The sequence below is a fragment of the Pempheris klunzingeri genome, chromosome 13 (assembly GCF_042242105.1).
Source record: "Pempheris klunzingeri isolate RE-2024b chromosome 13, fPemKlu1.hap1, whole genome shotgun sequence".
NCBI classification, from domain to species: domain Eukaryota; kingdom Metazoa; phylum Chordata; class Actinopteri; order Acropomatiformes; family Pempheridae; genus Pempheris; species Pempheris klunzingeri.
Genome location: NC_092024.1, coordinates 6,613,773 through 6,635,554, shown reverse-complemented (window position 1 = coordinate 6,635,554; position 21,782 = coordinate 6,613,773). Strand labels below are relative to the sequence as shown.

Below are 21,782 nucleotides of genomic sequence, written 5' to 3'. Positions count from 1 at the left end.
TTATTCACTATGATCGACTGAAACCATATCGGTCCACATGGGATACATCTCCAGAACCAGTGAACCTACCTGTACGACAACACTTCCCCCAAGTATATATCATTAACTGGTTCACTCCCATTTGTACCCTGGACCACATGACACTGAACAGGTGTCTGCCCCTGACTGCCCCTCTGTTCCCTTGCTGCAGAGGCCTTCAGGACAGGTCTCACAGGTTCACCCACAACAGAATAAAGGGGCTGATGCTGCTCCTGCAGTGCATGTTGGGACACATTCCAGTGGCCCACCCACAACTCGTTCGGGGCGGGTTGTTTGTAAACCACAGCGGCTCTTAATGTGAGTGCAGTGAAGCAGTGTGAAGCAGCATTACGCTCATACATTAAATCTGACAGGTCTGTTGTAAACCACAGATTAACATGTCCTTTAATTCTAAATTTGCGGAAAGGGGCATGTTTATTCACTATACTCGAGAAGCTTTTGTGGAAATCTTTCCAGGCCAGTTCAGCATCATCGGAAAGAGCAATTCTATCCCAATTAAAAAGATACAAGTCATGCAGAAAAGCTTGCATCTCAAATAATTTCATATTACGTTTCTCAACAAAACTAGGCTTGCTTTTAGGAATCTTTGTGTTTCGTACTACTGCAATCACACAATGATCACTCACATCATTAGGGAAAACACACGTGATGCAACAAATTTAAAAGGCATATTTGTTAAAATTAAGTCAATGAGTGTAGATTTTTGAAGGCCTTGCCCGGCCGGTAGCGCAGTGGATAATTGCGCATGCCATCGGCCTGGGGAACCCGGGTTCGACTCCCTCCCAGTCCCGGCTACCAAAAATGGGCAAGGGTTGCGTCAGGAAGGGCATCCAGTGTAAAAAACTAATGCCAAAATCTACAAGCGGATCATCTGCTGTGGCGACCCCGGAAGGGAGCAGCCAGAAAAAGGACAACATTTGGGATTAGGTCTTGTAGGTGAGATGTTTAATTGTATATGATTTAAAGATTTACACTGTGCTTTCAATGAGTCTGTTACAAAAATCGGTGGGTCAGCTGTCTAAGAAAAGATAACAAACTTGAGTTGCAAAAGTTATTGAGGTGCTTTTATTTACAAAAACAGTAAGGAAAACAGAAAGTTGGACATCCATAGCAAAAACAGAAAAACCAAAAAAAAACAAAAAACCTGCCACCTGTCTGGTTTACAGCCACCCTCACACTGACCCCCCTGTGCTTTGGTGGCCAGAGGCTAATAAATGTTAAGCCCTCCCCCTACACCAACCAACCGCTGATCAATCAATTATTTTCCATTTATGCAATCTACAACTTCACTGCCAGCTCTTACATTACACAAATATCACTTATAGGAATCACCACTTCCCAGTCACAGGCCTTAAATAGACCCCAAAGCTTTGACAAAACTTCATCACTAAGGTAACATCACCTTTAACCCAGTTAAACATGGTATCTTCCGCCATCAGCACACCTGCACGGGACCACTGTAGCCTCTATATAAGACAGCACTATGCATCAGCTCTGTTTCAGACCCTGGGCCTGTGGAGGAGAGGATAAAGCCTATAGTTTAGGGCTGGCTCAGGCCTTGGACCAGCCCCTAGTTATACTGCTATAGGCTTAGACTGCCGGGGGACTCCCATGATGCACTGGGCTCCTCTATCCTCCTCTTCCTCTCCATCCTGATGCTTCATGTCTCTTTAATGTCTGTTACTAACTTGGTATCTTACCTGGAGCCTTTCTGTGCTTCTCTCATCCCTCAGGTTCCTGTGGACCCTGGTCCTGGTTCTCCTGCTGTGGTTCTCTGGTTCCTGTGGATCCTGGTCCTGGTTCTCCTGCTGTGGTTCTCTGGTTCCTGTGGATCCTGGTCCTGGTTCTCTGCTGTGGTTGCTGTTAGTATGTTGGTTGCTGTTTGCGTTGTCTCCCTCTCTCTCTCTCTCTCCGTCCAACCTCCACCCAACACGGACCCTGACAGAAAGAAGTTTCCTAATATAATATCTGATGCTGCTCATGTGGGGATTCTTGAATCCTTAATGTTGAATTCCTGAATCGTTGGGTCTCTCTCTAATTAAAGAGTTTGGTCTAGACCTGCTCTTTATGGAAAGCGTCTTGAGATAACGCTGTTATGAATTGGCGCTCTATGAATAAAGATTGATTGATTGAGATTGATTGATAGTTTGGCACCATGTCCTGCCTCCTGCAGCCCTTGCCTAAAGTAGTAAGTATTTCAGTAGGTGATTATGTGTCTGACATGGAAAATGTCCTGTTGTGTGCATGGACGATACGGTTGTGTGCTACATGAGTCAAAGGGAGACTCCGAATGTCCAAACCTGATTCTCCTGGCATTATTCGGAGTTCATATTACAAAATAACTTAGGTAAGGACGGGAAAAGTAATTTTAAATTCATACATTACACACGACACTGACAGATATAACTAATTTTGCTTGAGTGTTTAAAAATCACAAAGTTGTATGATCAAAATGGGGGATGCAAAAACATATATTTGCTCCCTAAAGTCTAATAGTGGGGTGGACGATTTGCTCCACCTGCTCCATTACTCAGGTCCTTATGCCTCTCAGTATGATCACCTAATGAGCAAAGCAACTTTAAACTCCAAAACCTGATTTTTCCCATCTGCTTTCTGTTATCCAATCACTGAGAATAGGTGCTGAATAATATGGATTATGTCTGTAAAGTTGCCATTTTGCACAGGGTTGGAGGTTGGGGACAGTTCATGGAGTGTTCTAAATGTGAATGGTTGAAGTTTCATGGCTGTCTGATTTTCATATTTCTTATGTACAAGTGGGCATTTGTTTTACTTTGGAGACTACTTACTATAAGAGGTCCTCTGACCTTTCCTGGAGGATTCACCCTAGCAGTATTATTCCTGTGGGAACTATGAATATCCTCAGCAAATGTAGTAAAAATGTATTTAAAGTGTAGTGGAAATGCTTGACTACAAGATCCGGAGGTCACTAAATGTATTAGAAGTCATCCTTTATAGTTCATTGACAAATCCACAACAGGTTAAGCTCATGACTCAGTGAGATCATCCTGAAAACCTCCTTTCCAGATGTGTTTAATAAACAACAGCAAGACAATGGTTTATATTTAATGTGGTAGTATGATTCAAACAATGTGCTGTACTCTGCTGATACATCTAGTTAATTATAATTATTGAGGGAGATACATTTTCCTGTAATATATATATCAGGGGGGTGCAACCCCAATTCATTGTTTAAATTGCCTACTAACCCCTGGAGATTATGAGTATCCTTACCAAGTTTCAATCTGGCAACTGCTGCTGCTGTTGAGGTATCTTGCTCTGGACCAAAGGCTTCAATAGATGAACCATCAGACCGAATGACCACTACCATCCTGTGACCCATGTTAGTGGTGGGACAATTAACCACCACCAAACCGAGAATGCACAGCAGTCTACATAACTAACTGTTTTAGAACAAGTCAAGTTTTTTCTTTTTTAGTGCACCTATCATCTCAGAACAAACGTATTCTAAAAAAAATCCAGAATAGTGTGATCAAGATTTGACATAAATTTCAACTGATTTGTGCCTGTGTGGAACTGATGAGACTTGTCTCGGGAAAATAGTTTGATTTACCAGAAATGTTTCCTTTCAGTACAGTGCAGTCCAACCTGTCTGCTGCCTGATATTATCAGATAGTATAAGCTTATCACAGATATATAAATATTAACATATTGGTTGATCAGTAACAAGAAATGTCAGTGCAGGTATGCCAAATGCAACCTATTTTTGAGGCAGTAACAGTATATCCATTTCATATCATGTTTGTCCACCAGAGCCCACTGACAAAAAGGCTGGATAACTTGGCAGGCCAAGCCCAACATGCTCAGTGTCCCCTTAAAATTCACTAACAGTGGCAATTGTACATTTGTAATCAGTTTTAATTGTAAATGCTTTTCTAACATTGACTGCACCGCTAAAGCACAATATACACTAAAAGCGCTTTCTGTGGTTGAAATTACTAGAAAAGCGCTATACAAGTACAGACCATTTACCAAATTGATTTCTAATTCTGACTAAAAATCCATACACATAGAGAGAAAACAGGATTAGTACAGGCCAACAAGCTCAATTGTGCTCTGGAACCTGACACTGAATGACAAATATCCATTCATTCTGGGTACAGTTATTTGTAACTTTGCAAGATCCCCCAGAATTGATTAAGTCAGACTGCTGTATCCTCATAATAACCTCAGATAAACTTCAGATTAGGGCATGCCAGCATTGTTTTAATACAGACTTGTAAAAATATGAACCTGGCCTTTAAAGAGAAGCTTTCACCACTGTGAGCAACAAAGGTAGTCATGATTACTTAAGGTAAAAGTTGAAATGGATGAGAGCTAAAATAATTAAATCTATAAGAAGTCCATGTGATGTATGTTTATGCTGTGGCCTTTTCTTTCCATTACATTAAATTATGTGACACATAATTAGCACATGCTGTTATCCACAGCAACTTACAGTAAGTGCATTCAACCATGTGGATATAAACCCAAAACTGCATGCATGCGAGTACATTAATTAATTAACATTAACATTAACATTAACAACCTGGATAGGTTGAAGACCACTTGGGCTGCTGCATTCTGGATGAGCTGCAAAGGTCGGATGGCACAAGTTGCAGTAGTCTAGGAGAGATGACAAGAGCCTGGACCAGAACCTACTCCACCTCCTCGGTGGGGAACAGATGTATCCTGCTGATGTTGTAGAGCATGAATCTGCAGGAATGGGTTGTTGCAGCAGTGTTGGGTGCTCTTCTGAGAGGGATCTCATGGTGTGCTTTATAAAGCATTAACATGATTTTCCCAGCTGAACTGTGGTTAGTCAAACAGGTACAGGTGCAGTGGGATTTTCAATGGCTAACTATAGCACATTGTGTTATCAGAATAAATTGTACTTTGGTGCGCACACCGTAGCATGTGGACCTGGACATGAAGGTTTGGAAGACACTGGCAATTTCACTATGAAGACTTGTTCTTTGAAGTCAGTTGTCACTACCATTAAATATAGACAAGGAATCATTGTCAGAAATATATACTGCGATGAGTAGAAAGGCAAGCGTGGTTTCCTGGAAGCTTGTAAAGTTTTCAATGATCTACAACACTACAGGGTGCTTTGGAAAATGGTCCGTAGCAAAGTACAGTAAATAGTGCGCATGTTATTTTTTTCATATATGAAGTAAATGACAAATGCACCTTTAAATTTTGGTAAACTGATTATATCGAATGACATGGTAGAACCTTATTGGCTTTTTTTTTTTTTACTTATAAACTAATTAGTTGTGTATGAAAGGTGAAATATGAGTTCACATGATTCAGGTCACATTATAAGAGCAGAAAAAAGCTGTATTTTTTCTGTTTTCTGTTGCAAAAGTGAACCTGTAAATATGTTTTTGTTAGATACAAAACACATTGTATGTATTGTATGTTCATATTATTGTGGCTGGATTAACCTGTTTGGGGGCCCAGAGGCAAAATCATTTTGTTGATCCTCAGTTTATCAAACAAAAAAAAACCAACCAAAAAAAAAACATACTAATTTGTTTCTAATAAGCCAGCAAAAACACATTTTATATGTAGCTGGTAGAGATGTCAGCAGTTTTATTTAAACTCTATTCTTTGAAGTCTCTATCTATAAGTTTACGCCAAAGAATTTGGATTTTGCATTTTCTCCCTCTCACATGCATCCATATGGTCCCGCTCACACACACAAACACACACCCATGCTAACAGCATACCCACAACCCATTCCACTTGAGAGCACATATACAGCATGAGAGAAAGATTGTACAGTAATTTCACACAATAAGAGTCCAGCACAAGTCGTCTCACTCCACAGCCTGCAGGCAAACCAGTTATTCAGGGTGTCCATTAGCTTGTCCGTCAACTGAAAACACATGTCCTTCTGCTTGGGGTACTGTGTTGTGAAGAAAGCCATGTTTTCCCTTTTTTTTCTTCCCATTTTTCACCTCCTGTCTGCACATTCTTCTCTGTCCAGAAATAGCAACGCTGACAGCATGGAAACCTGCCTTGCAGGTGATTTTTTTAAGCACTGAATTCAAAAGATTGTCATCATAATGCTGGAATGTCTTACTACAATCTACGCTCAGATAATGGTACTGTACTTAAGCGCCTCAGAAAAGATCTTAAAGAGTCCTCTTCTGGTTTTGGTTCTCCTTCTTTTTCTTATTCTAAAAAAAGTACAAGATGATTTGTCTTAAATTCTACTTACTAGATAGAAGTAAAGTTAAAACCTGTGAAAATATTGAGATTCTTGGTAAAGGCACCATATTCAGCCGTAAGGAAAGAGCACACTGCTACTATTGTGTCCTGTAGAAGCCTATATAATTTTGCTGTTTTTTTTTTTATTAAAGCCCTGATAAGACAAGCAGTCCATATTTGTCTGCACCATCAAGTTGCTATTACTCGACTGGATCAGTTTGTCTGCTAATGGAGAATCTTTGAGGGAGAAAAAAGCACTTTACTTTAACCTGTCATATTTCGTATCTGATTATTCCTTCTTATTTTTGGCTCTACTTTACATCAGTGAAGAACTGAGATACATAGCTAAAGACAAAAACAAAAACAAGGTTGATTTTATTCCCCATCTGTTGTTACCAACGTTTCAGGTGCACCCACTTCCATGCCTACTTACATATATGTGCTTCAGATAATCTGGAAAACAGTTGGTTTGTTTAGAACCTGTGTGATTGCACATGTTTGCTGACCTGTCTGAGCTTGCTGCTGTGTTCACAGATCTTAGCAATGAACCTAATAAGTACAATGTTGGCATAGCTCATAGCAATGGTGGCCAACACTACGAAAATAAGGCCCAAGTTGTAATGAACTGGAATTATTCTTTAAGCGAACTAAGCTATTGAGCCACTGTTAAAGTTCACACCCCACTGTGTACACATTAAGTGACCAGAAAAACAGAAACCCTATTGCATCCAAAGAGGAGATCCTTACCATTTCTATAAGTCTGACTGTAATGATAGACAACCACACAGGGTGCCTGTCCTATCATTGTAAACTGCATTGTTTGGGCTAAGATCAGCTCAGTCTCCATAGAAATTAGGTCCATATGCGATATACATTATGATTTACGTGCAATTTCAATGTTTGGGACCAGCGCAGTATGGTGTAAGATGTAAGGTGGTGGATGGACATGTGGTGTGCTCCACTTTCACACAATTACAGATAATCTTTTTATTAACTGGAACCACAGTTGTTCCCTTGACTAAGTGTTTTAGTTGCCTAACCCCGAAAACCCACTGGGGACATCTGTGTGGTCGTTGCGGCTGTGGTTCAGTTTTGCATTTCAGAAGTGTGTCAGGCACAGAGCATTTTTCATGGGTGATTAGTTAACTTGCTAAAATTTTGTTGATTTGGTAATTTTCCTGGGATTTTCGTGCTTCTAACGTGTCCAAACAAGCTACGTCTTGTATCTTGTTTGTTTGAAATGTGTTTCTTGTGTGTATTTACTGCTTTGTTGTGCTATAATCTACAGACAGCTGCTAAAGTCAAAGTGAAATTGTTTTTTCCACACCCAAGACAAACCTCTCGTCGAACATGGTATTAAAAAACCCTCTGACCAGTTAATGTCTTGCCTGATGCTACCGATTATTAGATAATATTGATGTGATGGTGGAATATACAATTGAAAGTCTGCACGGGGGCTTTTGTTTTGAAAACTGACTGGATTCTCTTTGCAGTTTGTTTGTCTAACTCCCTGCCCACTTCATCTGCTCTCTGCTGGTAGAGGAATCTTTAGCGGAGCAGAGCACTGAGTACTTCTGGTACGCTTCTGGGACGTGCTGCAACGCTCCTGGTTTTAAAGCACAGTGGGCGCATTCAGCTCGGGCAACCGCGGCAAAGTCACAACGTAACACAGACGCCCCCAGTGGGCTTTAGCCTTAAGTCTGGCCAAAGAGTCTTTTAACCATTGGTAACACTGACCTATATGAAAGGGGAATTAAAAATTGGGTTTGTATCTGAAATGGTATCATTAAACATAGTTCTGTATGGGTTGCGCCCTAACCTAAAAGTTGTCCATGAATTGTTGTAGTAACATTCAGGCGGAGTGTCCTGGCCCCAACAGATCAAGTAATTCAATCAGTTGTATTGAACATAAACGTAGCATCCATAAAACCATGTCCAGCCATTAAAATTCGTAAAGTGCCGGTGTCAGTATGGCCAGCTATTACACAAACACACTGCATAGATAAGGTATGCTACAGCTTGTGGCATCTGTTATCAAGGTCAACATGGTACATAGAATGAATGGCTTCTAATTTTCTGGTCAGTCAGTGTATACGCATTTTACAAAGCCCCATCCAGATGAACTGTGGAGAAGGCCTGCTTCATCTGATATAATGAAAGCTTTTTGCTTATAAATGTACTACCAGATATCTTAAAGGAAAAACCTGAATAAAAAGTGGGGCTAACATGAAGACTCCAATGTTGATGGAAACTTTATTGAATATATTCTACAGCCTCCACAGCCACCAGATCTCTACAAAACTAAAAACCTAGGGAAAATTTGGGGCTGTGCATTCCAGAGCATACTCCACCACAGTCATCAGATCACCAACTGTGGAAATATTTTTTGGAAGCATGCTGTTCATCCCTCCTGTTGAGTTCTATGGACGTCTATCTATGAAGCTATGACAAGCACATACGCTGTTCAGGAGGTAAGAACACATTACTATGTTGAGTCAATAAGTGAAAGTAATGTCCTTGTCACATAATACTTTCATTGACTGATTAATCCAAGATAGCGAAAGCCCTCTCTGTTCAACATGTGAATGTGTTTCTGTACAGAATGCTAGTACATTTCTTGTGGAGTCAACAGCCAGTATATAACCTTTATTTAAACAGGTAATTGAGATCAAGATCTCTTTTGCAAGAGAGACCTGAGTACAGTAGAAAAAAAGAAAGGTCCTTCCTCTTCTTTTACAGTTTTCAGCACACAAGATCTGTCTCACCAGGCACACAATTTTACAAATAATTTTGCTTCACTTTGGTTTCCTGCAACTATAATAAAGCTGTCTTGTCTTTCATGTAAGACAATTTGGGACACGTTGATATTGGACAATTCTGCAAAACCCTGAATTCCATGCAATGAAAATGTGTTTTACACTCACTGCCAACATTTTTCAATCCATGGCAACTATGGTATGGTTATGATTAGGGCAAGATTTTACTAGTGATAAATAAACTATAATTAAGGTGGTTAGGGAAACTGAAATACTTTGTAAAGGTTAGGGAAAGATCATGGTTAGGGTTGATTAAAAGACAAATCCTGATTACAAGTCTATGACTGAACACAAACTAGTCTCTTGTATGACAATCATTCTTGCTACATGCCCATCCACGTCCCTGACCTCTACACCATACATTTCTCACTATATACTAGACACACTTCTTCCTGCATTGCCACTGAACATAATCCATGAAGTGAGGAATTGTCCAATGTGGACGGGAATTCTAGGGAGACCTGGCTACTACATAAACTTTGTGTAATGTTATTTGCTGGTCATACCTTGTCATGCTGGCCTAACCAGTAGTTTGTTTTCAGAAATGTATTTTGAACCCGACTGAACTGATCCCAAGCCGGAATAAGCCTTGATAATAAGATGAAAAGGAATCCATTGAAAAATAAATTGGAGTGACATTGACCTGGTACTTGCCCTTTAATTATGCAACACATTAGGGTGGATAAAGCTCTATGAAATTCAGAAAAACAGTTATGCACAGTTGTCTATAACTTAAGGTATCTGACAAAAATGTTCATAGTCTGTTACAACAGCAGCGCGTTTTATCAGGGCTTGAAATTTTTAATGTGATTCTGAAAGTATGGTGACATCATTGGTCATTCTTTACCTGATTTATATTAAAGTAAATTACATTATACATGCTCACAGACATTGTGAGAATATCATATGTACAAATTTGTCTACATTTTGTTTTTGAGAAATGAACGTAGTTCCAATTATCATTGGTCCTACACATAACTTTAATGCAAAAGCATACAGTATAATGATGATAAATTGGCTCAGTGGAGCCATGCAAAGCTTTTTTTTAAGAAAAGAAAGGAAACTGACTTCAGTTTCAAAACACTAATCTATACCCACCTCAAAGAACTGAGTTTAAACCAAAGGAAGACTACCTTATTATGATGGAATCCAACCAAACATCTGATCTTAGCTGGATGAGCCTCAATCACAAGCTCATGTGAAAACTGTTTTAGTTACCTACTTGTTTTGCACTGGGCTTCCTTTTCAATTGCTTCTTAACCTTGGAAGCAAATAGAAATGTTTTTTCAACATGCAAAAAGTGAGATAATACAGGGTAAGAAAAATATAGAACAAATTAGAGATCGTTGCCAGTAATGTTGGAGTCAACAAAGTCTTTTTGGCCAGTTTCTACTTAGAAATACTATAGCTTTACTTTTTCTTAAATTCCATGTCATTTTTGTTTTATCTTTAATCTTTATCTGTTTTCGATGGATGTGTACAGCAAAAGTGATGGGATTTTTAATAAATTATACATCATATATATATATATATATATATATATATATATATATATATATATATATTATATGTATATTTATATATATGTATGTATACATGCGACCCTATTATCTAATATTATATTAGATATTAAATTGTATTTACAGTGAAAAGACCCCCATTACTACTCATTTCAAAACAGGATTCATACAAATGGACTGAATGCTCCTCTCTTCATTGCTGTACAAGACCTAGGTTAACTTTTCTAGCAGTGGTGTTGCCACACAGGCTTGCTTCTGACAACCTAGTGGACATAGTAAAGCCAGTAGACCAGGTTGAAGAAAGTGAATGCAATAGGGAAGACAACACGGGACCACTTGTCTATGGCATTGACATCCGTGAGGTCTGGGATCTTGACTTTGAGCTGCGAGGCCCTCCTACGCAAGCGGCCCTTCTTGTGGCCTATTGGCCGGTCAATGGCTGGCCGTCCATAAAGGTCCCGGCTAGTCATGGGCTTGCGGTACTGTATGCTGGCGCGGTCGTAAGAAAACATGGTGGCCCGAGGGTCGTGGAGAGTGCCCATCATATCTGCTCCTCCCATCTCACTGGTAAGGTTGGTCAGGAGGATGTTGCCATGAGCATCAACCTGAGGAAGGAGGTCATCAGATTTTATTACAGTAATTTTTTGCTGAAAACCAAAAGTTACCGCAAAGTGAAAGGCTGGATCCCTAATATCAAGGAGCATCCTATTTAGGTGAAATGTCTGGGAATTTGAACATTCCGTTCTAGACTGCACCATTCATGTAAGAGATATACAGGTCTTGCTTTTAAAAAACCTGTTTTTGGACCACTTTGAAGGAAAAATTATTGTTGTCTTAGAAGAGCTGGAACATCTTAGATTAACAACTAAGATGTGGAAGTAGTACAAAACTCAAGATGTCAGTATGCTTTAAAAGAAATGCTTGTCAGATCCAACCAAGTCTCACAGAAGTTTTTGCAAATTTTCCATTTTTCCATGAATTTCGAATAATGTATTTAAATGTGAATGTATTTTCATCCCTGCTGTATGTTTTTTTGATTTCTGTCAGTAACAGACTTTTGTAGGACTTCAGAGCACAACACTTTTATTATTATCATGATATCAATATATTGTTTACAGGACTGCATTTATTCATAGATCATCTAAATGCTAATACTTATTTGGCTGTTCTAGATATTTGATATATTAGATAGATATATCTTGGTACAACCCTACTTTGCAAACTGCCAATCCAAAACCTAATTTTCTAAATTTCCATTAGATATATATTTTTATGACCATATTTGCAATCCTAAACTGAGAACTACAACCGCAGTGCAGATTTGCATCAAGGTGCATGGCACACCTCTAGAGTAGTAGTTTTTAAAGATTTTTTTTTTCACTCCTAGAATTGGAAATTGAAAATACTGAACTGAGAATACATTGAGGAGTTTGAGGGGATGCTAAACACCCTTGCATAATCAGATCCTAAACAGCCTATCTAATTGTTAAATGGGTGAAAATTAGCCATATTGTACTTATTTTTGAAAACCCATCCAGTTGTTGAATATACTCACAGATATATCTGTGGTCAAGAGCTAACAGTTAGTTCCATGTGTGTAGCCCATGATGCTGAATTATACGCTGAATTAAAATCTTTATACTGATATATGTTACTCACCAGGTCGAGACCTTTCTAATTATGTATTTGATTTAGCTGTATGACAAGTTTAATGTTCTCATTTAATTGTTCTCTCATGGACACAAGGCATTCCAGACCTGGTTGAAAACTTGAAATGAAATATTGACAGCACAAAGGAAATATGGACTAAACAAATAAAGTGTAGGCCTATGAAAAATATGAAGGTTACAAGAGCAAAAATTGATGGCCTCCCTCACGGCTGGCGTCCACCAGCGGGTTCTTGGGTTGCTGCCCAGACCAGCACCAACGAACTTCTGGCCACAGCTCTCAGCAGCTGTCTGCAATGGGGGCTTTGAACATGGCCCACTTGGATTCCACGTCCCCAACCTCCCCTGTATGAAAAACTCTTCCTGAGGTGGGAGTTGAAGACCTCCCAGACAGGGGCCTCCACCACACGTTAACAGCAAAGGGTCCCCGCCAGAGAGGTGACGTTCCGGGCCCCTAGAACCAGTCTATGATGCTGGGGATCTGCACACCCAGGTCCCCACCTTGGCCTGTCACCCGGTTTTCCATGCATCCGACCCCTGTAGCAGCCCTTGCAGATGATGCCCCCACAGGGTTTGCGGTTCCATGTAGTTCCTTCGGGCTTGGCCCAGCAACCAGACGCTCGCCGGCGAGCTCCCCTCCCAGGTCTGGCTCCAGAAGTTGGCCCCGGTTTCCCTAACCCGGACGAGGGAACATTGCCTTTTGGGTTCCGCCTCATACAGGGTTTTTGAACTGCTTTAAGTCTAACCTCTCCCCTGGAACCAGGGTCTTGGGGGACCCTACCAGGGGCTATAGCCCCCGACAACACAGCTCCCAGGTTCACAGGGGCGCACAAACTCCCCCACCACGATAAGGTGGTGAAATCTATTCTATATGTAACTTCTAAATAGTAATAATAATATTAGGCAGTGTAAAAATCTAGGAACAGGAGTAGTGTGAAAACCAGACAAGAGACTCCCCTGTCCACCCTGCTTTGAATGAAGGGATGAATTATTTTCTCTAAATCTTGTCTGGACCTTGAGACCTTTAAATCTTGCTATTTGTTCGAGATTATAAAATGCTGATTTCATTACTGGCTCAATGTGACTGCTGAAGCTCAGATCTTAGTCTATTAAAACATCAGGCTTCTAACTTGGGTTTAAACCAATAAACTGATATTTGTCATGTCTTTCTTTAATTGACGAAAATGTAATTGCATCTAGTTATTTACTTGACCTAAGCATTGACAGAGTGAGTCTGAAGGATCATAGTCACTTGGTGAAGGTCAAAGTACATAATTCTGAGTCAACTGTGTTTTGTCATGTATTATTTGATCTAGAGGGATCATGTACAGGTTGAGTAATAGCATGCCCAAGAATCAAGCTCTAGGGGCCCCCGCATGTCATGGTGATGTGCCCAGACAGGTCACCAATGGCAAGAACATATCCTCTGCCTTCAAGATATGATCTGAACCAAGTGAAGATGGGGCCAGATAATCCTACACATTTTTCCAGTCTGTCACGTTGGGAATTTGAGATTGGATAGGACTGAGCAAATTAAATTTTTCAGCGCATCAATTTCCAAGCAACTAAAAATATTTTATAAAACTGGTTGGTGTAGATGAATTAAGACAGTTCACTACATTCTCTATATAACACTGATTGCATTGAATGTTGACAGTTGGTTCAAGCAGTGGCCTGGTTCCATTGTTTCACATGGAGGAATGTATGGCCTTTTCACTAAAAAGATGAGAAAATTACTCATTAAATTTATTCAGAGACAGGAAGTCAGGGGTTAATCTGGTTGGAGTATTATTTGGCTGCTCTACAGTGGTGAACAAGACACAGGAATTGTTGATATTCCTCTTGAAAGAAAATGTAAAAGGTGGACAATTTTACTTTTGACCCACTTTACAGTGGTGCAAATATGTTCTCAAGTTGTACGATTTGTTGTTGTGATGGTCTGTTTTCTTCTTTTTGAAGCTGTCTGTAGTTGTGTCCTATTAAGCAGAGGGGTTGATGAAGCACTCTGCCTGGATCCAGGCCAGCCAATAGCATTGCAAATCTCAAGGCACTGGGCTCTGGCTATGACTGGTTCTTCCATTCCCCAGGGAAATTAGTCATTCTTAGGCTTTTGCCAGTCCAATCCACAGCTTTGAGTCCATGGTAAAGAGATATAGTTTCCACATGATCTTCCACCTTCACATTTTTCCACCTTCAAATTGACGTCTAATAAGTATATCTTGGTTTCAAGCACTGCAATTTTCTGAAGGTTTGTGAAAAATTTACTGCTAACTAACTTTAGTGAATTCAAGATTCCAGTCACAGATACAGCAAAAAGCTTGTGCTGTTTGTAGGCCATGCTTGTGCAGTACTGAAGAAGTAATAAAAATGCTAAAAAATATCAAGGTCATTATTTGTCATTTTGTAATACAGGGTTGGTGGTAACCTTGTGGATTGTAGAAATAACCAGTTAGTGTTTGCTCTTTAAGATCAAAGAATAAACAGACAAACTCAAAACAAACTACACCATCATTTTCACACCACCTATAGTTTTATATGCTGGGAATAATAACCAAAAATATGTCTAATTCAAAAATGAAAATAAGGGTATATCCATTAAATTTGTGGATTTGTGATTTCATAAGACATCTGTCAATTAATGTTCATGCAAGAACCACTTGTATGATGAGATGGAATGTAGAAGTAATTTAAGAGAACTTGAGTTGCATTAATCTCAATGAAATCGGATTTTAAATATGTATACCATTTTGACATGTTTGACTTGGCCACAAATAATGCAGTACAGGTAGCCCTGTATAGTAAACTCTAATACAACAATGGCCCAACAGCACCTGTGACTAACTGTTGGCTTGGTTCTATGATGCCATAAATCAAACAATATGAAAACTTTCCCACCTGTACTTTGTTGGTCTCCAGTCTGCTTTTGTTCTCGTTGTTGGACTTGGCAGCCTTTTCTGCCACCTTCTTCTGCAGGTGAGGACCTCGACCAAAAAAGATGTAATTGACAAAGGCATACTCCAGCAAAGCCAGGAAGACAAACACAAAGCAACCCATGAGGTAAATGTCAATCGCCTTGACGTAGGGGATCTTGGGTAGAGTCTCCCTCAGATGGGTATTAATGGTGGTCATGGTCAGCACCGTGGTTATACCTGCAGACAAACAGATGTGGAAGGCAGGTTGGAGGGAGGATTTTTGGCAAGGCTGCATAAGAAGAACACCATAGCTACAGCACTTATTACAAAACAACCATCATATCCACTCAGTTGCCAGTTTACACCAATCTAAAACTAATGCAGTCTAATGCAACAACCCTGCAATAAATGTTATAATATTTAGTTTTTGTTGAAACTATTTCAGAGAGGTGTAGAGTCAATGTTTTGATTGTTTTGGAGGATGTAATTTGTGGTGCTTGAATTGTATTACATTGTACTGAGTGCATCCTCAAAATTTACCATACACCTCTCTAAAACAATTATTTTTTACAAAAACTGAACATTATAACCTGCGTGAAGATAGGATTCATTGTGAGGCAGTAGCATAAGACATAAGACTAATATTTTTCGTGTCCCTCAGCATGATTTTCAAAATAATGTATTTCTATTAGATTATCTTTTTGTATCCACAGTATGTCTTTTCTTCTGTCAGTGGGACTTCTGTAAGATCTGGGAGTAGAGAACCTGTACTGTTATTTTGCATTTTATGTTATGTTTTATGTTTGTGTTTTCCACATGAGTCCACGGTGGTCTAGAAGGTCTGCCATTAGTAAAAAGCGTGTGCTTGATAAGTCAACAATACGACTGCTTAATGATATGACCATGCATTTTAATTTAATTCTCCTTTGATACTGAAAAATCATGTTTTTTGTCAGTTTTTAATGGCAGAAGCAGCTGGACCTACGGAGGTGAAGATGCTCTGCTTTCACTTACTGTCACTGCTTTCTTGTTTATTGTTTATGTTCATTTTTATTTCTCAACATAAAAACACAAAAATGTCCTTGACAGCTCAGCGATACAACAGACTACCTCAGGTTGAACTGTAATACTTTGATGATCACCTAGGGTCATCATCAGATCACGTTTAGAGCTCGAGTGTGTCAGTGATGTGATGCTAATTTCTTTTGCATCCATATGGTTTAGTTAAAATTAAGGGTTAAAATTTGAAAATTAACTTTCAATTTACTTGTATACACATTTTTTGAGGATGTAGTCTAAAATTTCTGGTTTTAATTAATTTGGAAAAATTATTTGGGGAATGATGGCAAAAATGTCAATGTGGTGTAACTGTAAAAACTTTGTACCAAATAACTGAATTTGCTTAAAAGAAAATTCTTGTGGTTTGGCATTATATAAAATGTAATCATTATACACTGTTGCCCATAAAGTTGGAATAATTGTTCAATACCCCCAATATTGTTAAATCCTGAATACACAGTTTGCAAAGGTTAATTGTGGTTTAAGTTTCACTGCGATATGTTTGGAAGAGTTTGATCAATAAAGTTGAGAAGATATACACTTTATATATTTATTGTCACAATCATTTCATGAGAAGAGGTAAAAAACATTATATTCCAACTTTATGGACAACAGTGTAGATGATAATCAATTTAAGGAATCTTGTTACTTGCCAACAATCTGATACATTAAAGATAGATATGAAGCAACTACCGGTGTGAAATAACATGATTCACCCCTATAGAGATGCAGTGATTTGATTCAACACAATACAATGTGAATTCAATGCAATGTAAGTGAATACAATGCTATGCGATTCAATATGGCACAGAGAGTTTGATTATTTCAAGCAAACGACAAATCATAAATTAACTAAAAAGTGACTTTTTTACTTACTTATTTTACTTCACGTTACTTTCTCTGGTACTGCAATTCAGTAACCATCTCATTTATACTTATGTCCTCTAAAAGAATAGTTGGACCTTTCAATTATTTTGCAGCAGAAAACAGACATTTTCTAGTTTTCTAGTCCAAAATAATTGAAAAAGGAAATATATTCAAATGTAAAAAAAAAAAAGGTAAACTATAATTGGTTTTCCGATGCGGCTAGTTGGCACAAATGCACAACATGACTAATCACAAATCACCTAATTTTAGAAAAGATTTGTCTATACCACTTATACTGGAGTAAATCCCAGCTGACATTGGGTAAGAGGCAGGGTACACCCTGGAGTGGTTACCAGTCAATCACAGGGCCAACATGGAGACAGACAACCACTCACGCTCATAGTCACACTTACAGGCAATTTAGAATTACAAATCAACCTAACCTGCATATCTTTGGAGAAATAACGATTAAAATCCCATCAGAAATTCTATGGGCACAGACAAAAGGCTAGTAAGCTGTTGGCATCCCAAGTAGTCTAGACCTCCACCAGTCTACATCCTCTAGGTCATAGGTGTCAAACTCTGGCCCACGGGCCAAATATGGCCCGCAGAGTAATTACATTTGGCCCGCGAGGCAATACCAAATGACTACTAGAGCTGGCCCGCCGGTATTATACAGCGCATGTACCGCTAATACTACAAATCCCAGAATGCTCTGCTCGTGTTTTGGCACGTCAATCAGTACAGGACCCATAAACACCCTCTCCTCTGTTGACAGTAGTCATAGCGACCTCATGCTGGTACTGGCACCGTGCTACCCATCCCAAAAATGGGTAGCCGGCGAGATAATTTCATGTGACTACCTCTCATACTACAAATCCCACAATGCACTGAACAGCTTGCGCGCTAGTTCAGACCCGTGCAGCAGCCCCTCCTCCCGTAGGTATAATGACACACCGATCAGCGGATCAATGCGTCATCGTCAGCGCTGTTATAGCGACACTTCAGCTAGCCCCCCCCCAAAAAATAAATGGCTAAACGAAAAGTGGACTTTGAAAACAGAGACTTTCTCAGCAGGTGGGGGGCAAAGTTTACCTGTTTGTCTGTTGGAGGTGAACCTGTGTGTCTTGTTTGTGGAGCTAATGTGGCCATAATTAAAAAATATAAATATAAGACGACACTATGAGACAAAACATGAGGTACAAGTACAAAAAAGAAAAAAATTATTATTATTATTATTAGTAAGTTTGGCTGTTTAAATTTATATTTCTGAATAAAATATATATTATTATATCACATCCCAGAATAAAATAGTCACTTTTAGACTCTTCACTAAATGTTGAGCCCGTTTGGCCCGCGACTTAGACCGTCTTTTAAATTTTGGCTCTTTCTTTGATTGAGTTTGACACCCCTGCTCTAGGTTGATAACACATAATAAATCTGGTATTATGTTAACTGACCACAAAGACATAAACGACTTGTCTCTGGTTGACTCCCTTTTTAATAACATAGAACTACCAACACATGGGGACCAACTTAATCTGGAACTCGCACACCCACTAGCTTTATCCAAAAATACTCAAGCAATTGCATCTTTACCGAGTGGGAAATCCTCAGGTCCTGACGGCTTCCCCATTGAATTTTTCCATAACAAAGTTCTCCACTTTATTATCCCCTTTACTTTTAGCCATGTTTACTGAGTCCTGTGTGCAAATCCTGTCTCACTTCTCTATGTCTCTTACTCTCCAATTACAAACTGCCCTATCTTCAATAATTTCAGCCTATCAAACCAGTTTTATCCAGAACCGTCATTCATTCCGTAACTTGCGGAGGTTATTTAACATCATGTATACCCCCTCCCCATTGCTTGATTCTCAAGAAATAGTTCTTTCTTTGGATGCCAAAAAGGCATTCAACCAGGTTGAGTGGAGTTATCTTTTTAGTGCCATGCAAAAAATTTGGTCTCTCTCCTATAATTGTCTCCTGGGTGAAACTACAGTAATCATCACCTTCTGCCTCTGTATGCACTACCAGTGTCTACACTCTTTATTTTCAGCTACAGCAAGGTACAAGGCAGGGATGCCCACTTTACCAACCTTTTATTTGTAATAGCAATCGAATCATCGGGAGAACACTGAGCATAAGGTGTCTCCATGGAGAATACTTGATTTTGTTCATTTCTAAGCCAAGTTCCTCTGTACCACACACTCTCTCTCTGCTGCAGTCATTCAGTAAATTCTCAGGATACAAACTGAACTTTTCTAAAAGATAATTAGAAAAAATACAAACGATATGTTTTGAGTCCTGTGTGGGTGAGAGTGGAGTATTCCTATAGTCAGTTTCCTCTTATAGCTAATTTGTGCTCCCTTCTCAATCTAACTTTGAAATACACTACTCACAACTTCGACTTTCAGGTGAAATTTATGGAAAATGTAAAAAGTGAATGCTACAGTGATATTATATCATGAAAGTAGGGCATTTAAGTAGAAGCATGCAATGGTAATTTTATTCATCTTAAACACTGTATTTGAAGAAAATCTAACAACAGTGGTAGGTATACCACAACAAAAAATTTCAGTGTCTCAATAAATTGGGATGTGGCCAAAGGACGTCCACTCCTCTCCTTTCTGTGACTCTTCCAGTCTCTGTATCACTGTTACAACCTGCTGATGACACTCTGTGACTCTCTAAGCTCAGTGAACACCTCCGTCTGAGGACTTCCTGTTTGAAGCCTCGCAATGGCGAGGTGCTGCTGATCAATTGTTAGGTGTCGTCTTGGTCTCATGATGTCAGAATGTGAACTGATCAATTGTTAGGTGTCGTCTTGGTCTCATGATGTCAGAATGTGAACAGCAGGATGAGGAGGACTGTTTAAATACCAATTCTAACTGAACCAGGAAATGTATTGGTGGATTCATGGATCAAACCTGTTGTGAATGTTGCTGTTAAGCTCCTTGTTAGAGAACAGCAACTTGTGCAAAAAGTACTGAAACACTGAACAGTTGGACATGTGCATTCAAAAGTTTAGAGAAGGTCACATTAAGTTCACCTGGAAAGTTTAGAATGCATTTTAGGTTCATCCTGAAATTTCACCTGAAAGCCGAATATCCCTAACTTTTTGTGAGTAGTGTATGTTACATCCAATCCTATTGTTTTCTCGCACAGGCGTCTGTATCGGGTTCCATCTACTCTACTCAGACAAAGATAAAGTATTCTGATTGTGGCATGAACTTGGAATTAGATGTATTAAAGACCTTTTCTTGAACAGCATGTTCCTATCATTTGAACAACCAAGCCAGCAGTTTAATTGGCTCAGGTCACACTTTGTTCGATATCTCAATCAATCAATCAATCAATCTTTATTTAAATAGCGCCAATTCACAACAGCCTTATCTCAAGACGCTTTACATAAAGAGCAGGTCTAGACTAAACTCTTTAATTAGAGAGAGACCCAACAATTCATAAATTCAAAAGTAAGGATTCAAGAATTCCCACATGAGCAAGCATCTGCAGTTAAGACACTTCATACAGAAGAAGTTTTGCACCTTTCCATATTTACCTCCAGCGTCTCAGAAAGACCTTCTTTTAGATCTTAACCCCACTTCAAGGGGTCTGATTTCATCTATCTATGCAATGATTAGCGTATAAATCCCCAAATGTCAGACTATTTAAAGAGTGTGTGGGAGCAGAACCTGGGCATCAATTCATCAATGAGTGCTCGGGTCGGATGCACACCTCTTCTTCCTGCACCAGAGAGGGACTTATCCAATTTAAGATCTTACACAGACCTCACATTACTAATTCCAAACTAGATATGGTTTTTCCAGATGTCGATCCTGCCTGTGGAAGATGCAAACACTAACCCTGCACCCTGGCACACATGTCCAATGCCCAATGTTGGAAACTTTCTGGAAGGAGATTTTTAAGTCTCTCTGTGAAGTCTCAAATGTTAATATTGAACCAAACCCACTCATGGCCATATTTGGAGCAAGATCAGATGACACCACCCTTAGTAAGAATATGTATGGCGTCATTTACTACCCTCTTGGCAAGACGGCTGATACTTTTAAAGTGGAAGGATACTTCTCCCCCCTATAAAAAAGTTTCAGAAGAAATAGCTCCCCTTTCTAGATTACTACGATAGACTGCAAATTTCTCTTTGGGATGAAACATAGGTTGGACTGCAGAAGAACCCCCTCCTCCTCCTTTTTTTTTTTTCATCTGTATGATTATGTATTGATTTTATTACTATGTGCTGTCATGCAGGGTAGGGTGGCTTGGGGAAGTGGGTGGGGAAGGATGCTATAAAGGGCACAGTTTGCATTATGGATGTAACACTGCCCAAAATAACAATAAAAAGATTAGTAAAAAAAAAAAAATCAGTACCTCTTGACCTTTAATTTGCTGCTGGTTAAAGCCAGAAAAATACGGCCGAGAGTGAGAAGTGTTCCAGCCAACTGCAGTACCCCTACAGTCAGCATGCCCGCAAAGAAAACAGAAATGTGGATTGTGCACAAAATTAGTGTACATGTTTGGTATGGAATTAATCTGCCGTTGATCCGGTTCAAAACAAAACCAGACTTTTTTATGAATGTCAGATTTTTTACTAGTGCACAGACAGATGCTGTTATGCACACACATGACCAAATGAACCGAAACAATGCA

General features: G+C 39.3%; 1 protein-coding gene across 1 annotated transcript in view; it reads right to left on the bottom strand.

The window, feature by feature from the left end:
* Nucleotides 1-10,875: 10,875 nt before the first annotated feature.
* The window catches only part of gabrb1 (gamma-aminobutyric acid type A receptor subunit beta1), a 91,161-nt gene continuing 80,254 nt past the window's right edge, over nucleotides 10,876-21,782 (bottom strand). Inside the window, exons 8-9 of the mRNA XM_070841996.1 lie at nucleotides 15,175-15,428; nucleotides 10,876-11,217 (exon numbers count right to left, since the gene is read on the bottom strand). Of these exons, the coding sequence (XP_070698097.1) occupies nucleotides 10,876-11,217; nucleotides 15,175-15,428 (596 nt within the window). The remainder of the gene's footprint in view (nucleotides 11,218-15,174; nucleotides 15,429-21,782) is intronic.